This window comes from Pyricularia grisea, assembly GCF_004355905.1.
Source record: "Pyricularia grisea strain NI907 chromosome Unknown Pyricularia_grisea_NI907_Scaffold_27, whole genome shotgun sequence".
In the NCBI taxonomy this organism is placed as follows: Eukaryota; Fungi; Ascomycota; class Sordariomycetes; order Magnaporthales; family Pyriculariaceae; genus Pyricularia; species Pyricularia grisea.
The window spans coordinates 1-2,986 of record NW_022156739.1 but is presented as its reverse complement, the minus strand read 5'-3'; the positions used below and the strand labels follow the sequence as shown (position 1 = coordinate 2,986).

Sequence of the window (2,986 nt, the reverse complement as noted above, 5' to 3'; positions counted from 1 at the left end):
GTCTCCGTCTTGCCTTGCCGTTATAGACTTCTGTTTTACTGTTGCCAGACGGCCACCTATACGTGATCACGCACTCGTCATTTTGGGCTTTCTGCAGGTACATCATGATCTCCTTGCCTCTTGTCTCTGTGTTACCCTGAGTTGCATCGTTTCCTTTTGTCTCGCTTGTTCACATTCCTTCTGGTGGTACCGCATTACAATTCTTCACAAAAAGTCCCGTGGCCACATGGTCCAGTAGTGACTAGCCAAGCCTCTCTGAGAGGCTGGCCGACAAAGTTTCCTCAATATGTCAATTGTCGACTTCATTCTACCTTCAGAGACCAGCATGGCTGCTACTACCAGTGGAGCACCCTCACAGCGGTAATCGAACAAGCACCTGGGTCGTTGAAGGTTGGGAGGGTTAATACCCCTGAGAGAATGATATCAAGCTGGCAAACCGGCAACGAGGTAGAGGGCGAAAGTATTCCAGACTTTTGTCATTCGGCGCTTATGCTCTTTTGATCCCTGACTAAAATAACAGGCGATGCAACCGCGATATATCTCGGGCACAGTGGCGGCGCATGATCATAGGCCGATCGAGAGTTCCCCTGGTATTACTTGTTCCGGATGTTAACTTTTCCGGTTCACAAATATAGTACGGCAAAGTTGACTTTCATACTGGTCAGCTAGTCCTTCGGAGCAATAACTTGCAATGATACCACACCACCACTGATGTCTTGCCACCTTTACATCTCGTATCTTTGTCTTCCTTGTTTTGGGCATCTACTGTCTTCCCTGCCACCCTTACCCTCAGATGCTGATGCTTTCTGGTGGATATTGTCTGAATTTCCTGGCCATTATCGTTGTTTGACGTGGCAGACAATAGGTACAAGGGTCAAGGTGCGTGTTACAACAGACCTAAACTGGCCGATTTGAGAAAGCAATTCGTCCCAAGATTAAAAGAGATGCTCTGGTCTCTCTATCTCTGTACCCCTTTCTCGCCTCGAGACAGGAATGACAAGGGGTGTCTCCGGGCCGTTGCCTCAACTCTCCGCAAGACGGGCTCTTGTCTCTCCATGAGAATAGACTAGAACAAAACCGTCAGACCGTCTAGAATGCCACATGGTCTGCCCGCTGCCATGATCCGTCTGCTGGGATAAAATTTTGCTCCTCTATGGGAGCGGAGTTTATTTTCGTGGGCACGGTCCTTGTTGATTCTTTCTTGATCTCCCCGACGGCATGTTCTGCCTATGCTGGCCTCGCTCATAATGCCTGGTGTCTATGTCGAGCATTTCACCACATGGTGCGGCGGCCACGGGGATTACGACCGGAAGCATGGTGGGCTACACGGCACTGGCTGTGTCTCGTTACTACGCATTATCGTACTGAGGTCCGATATCTGATTGTCACGTTGCTCATTGCTTGTGCGGACCTCGCCAACTCCCTCAAGTCAATGCCGAAATGGTCGTTTTCGGGAGAAACCTACTTCCTCCAACCCAATTTCAATTCTGCTAATAGATGGTAGGGCATCAAATTGCCAATGGCAACTTGAGGGTCGCCCCCTCCTCCACTCGATGAGCATTGGGCATCATTTGCCTGTCTTTTGGTTCAGCTCAAGCCCAGACTTCTCCAATTATCACCCCGGCCCCAGGGCAGGATAAACAACCGCGTGCAGATCTCCCGGGAAGGGAAAGGCTGCGAGGTGTCATTCCGGTATGTAGCCTCACCTGCTACGACAGGGCTCATGACAGGAGGACATCATACATGATGTAGGGTTTAGTCGGGGCCGACGGCAACGGGCGTCTCAATAACACGCGGCTTCTCTCTTCTGGCTGGTCGTACAGCTAACCTCTTTGGTTTCTCTGCTCATAGTCTGTGTCACCTGGAGCGGGACCTGGTGCAACACTCCATCTCTCAAATGACGATTCGACATCGTGCTGCTGCCATAACTCACACTATTGTCAACGGTCTATCCTTGGGGAACCGGGATTCTGATGTGGTCAAGGAAGAGGAAGAGGCAAAGAGGGGGCCAGACGACGATATCACCCTCATCACTGCGTATGATCACTGACTACCTACCTATGCAGGCTGGGATCGTTATGCATGCGCCAAAACTACCCGGACTTTGACGTTTTGAAGGCCGTAGTTGGCCTTTCGTGCCAACAAGGAACTGGCAATTGGGATGATCTGATATTGACGGACCAAAACATAGCCGACACGCGGAGAGCGGCGAGCGGCGAAAGCATAGGGGGCGGAATGGTAACACAGTGCTTAAGAGAAATGAAACTACATCCATTTATGCTTTCGAATCCTGCCTGAAAGACATCGATATATTCTCTGGTACAGGGAGGGAATGAGATTGATGCTATTTTGAGGGGAAGACAGGCCAAGGCAAGTCATCACTAACCTGCAAATGGGAAGAAACCACGACAAGCGCCTGCGGCTAAGCGGCAAAGCAAGTCGATATGACCTTTGCTTCGGGTCCTTGCTCTTATCGATGAGAGACGGGGCTGAGGACTTCTTTGCAAGCTGAGTGGCGCCTGTACCTTGGTTATTATGGGTTTTCTTCCCTCCATGCCATCCCTTGCCACTATGGGCATACTCAGGGCACTGCTGTCAACTCCTCAGCTGTGAGGCAAGTGACTCTTACCGACGCGGCAAATCTTGCCATAGTTCGGCTCGAGGAGCCTAGACAAAAAAAAAAGACACCACTGAGTAGCCTGCATGGGCTTCCCAAGCCACTAATTGAACATGCACCGTTTGCAAGCAAGGAACAAGAAAAATATAGATTGGTGTTTAATTGAAGAGGGAGGGGGGAAAAAAGAAGGGACTTGAAATCCAGTGGCTCTTCCCCTCGCCTCGCTCCCCGGGCTGGGGGGCCCCCCGGCTGGGCCCGAATAAGTTAGGTAGCAGTACGAAAACCCGGGGCTCGCCTCATTGGTTATCGTCTTGGGGCCTGCAGCGGGCAAACCCCCCTTTTTTCCAGCAGAGGCTAGGCTAGGCTGGG

The 2,986-nt window shown here is 51.2% G+C and overlaps 1 protein-coding gene across 1 annotated transcript; it reads left to right on the top strand.

Moving 5' to 3' along the window:
* Positions 1-1,247: 1,247 nt before the first annotated feature.
* Positions 1,248-2,050, top strand: PgNI_12587 (uncharacterized protein; the record flags this gene model as incomplete). The annotated part of the gene is made up of 4 exons (XM_031132533.1): positions 1,248-1,369; positions 1,505-1,577; positions 1,603-1,692; positions 1,760-2,050. 4 exons carry the CDS (start codon positions 1,248-1,250, stop codon positions 2,048-2,050), a joined length of 576 nt encoding a protein of 191 aa, XP_030975950.1.
* Positions 2,051-2,986: the final 936 nt, after the last annotated feature.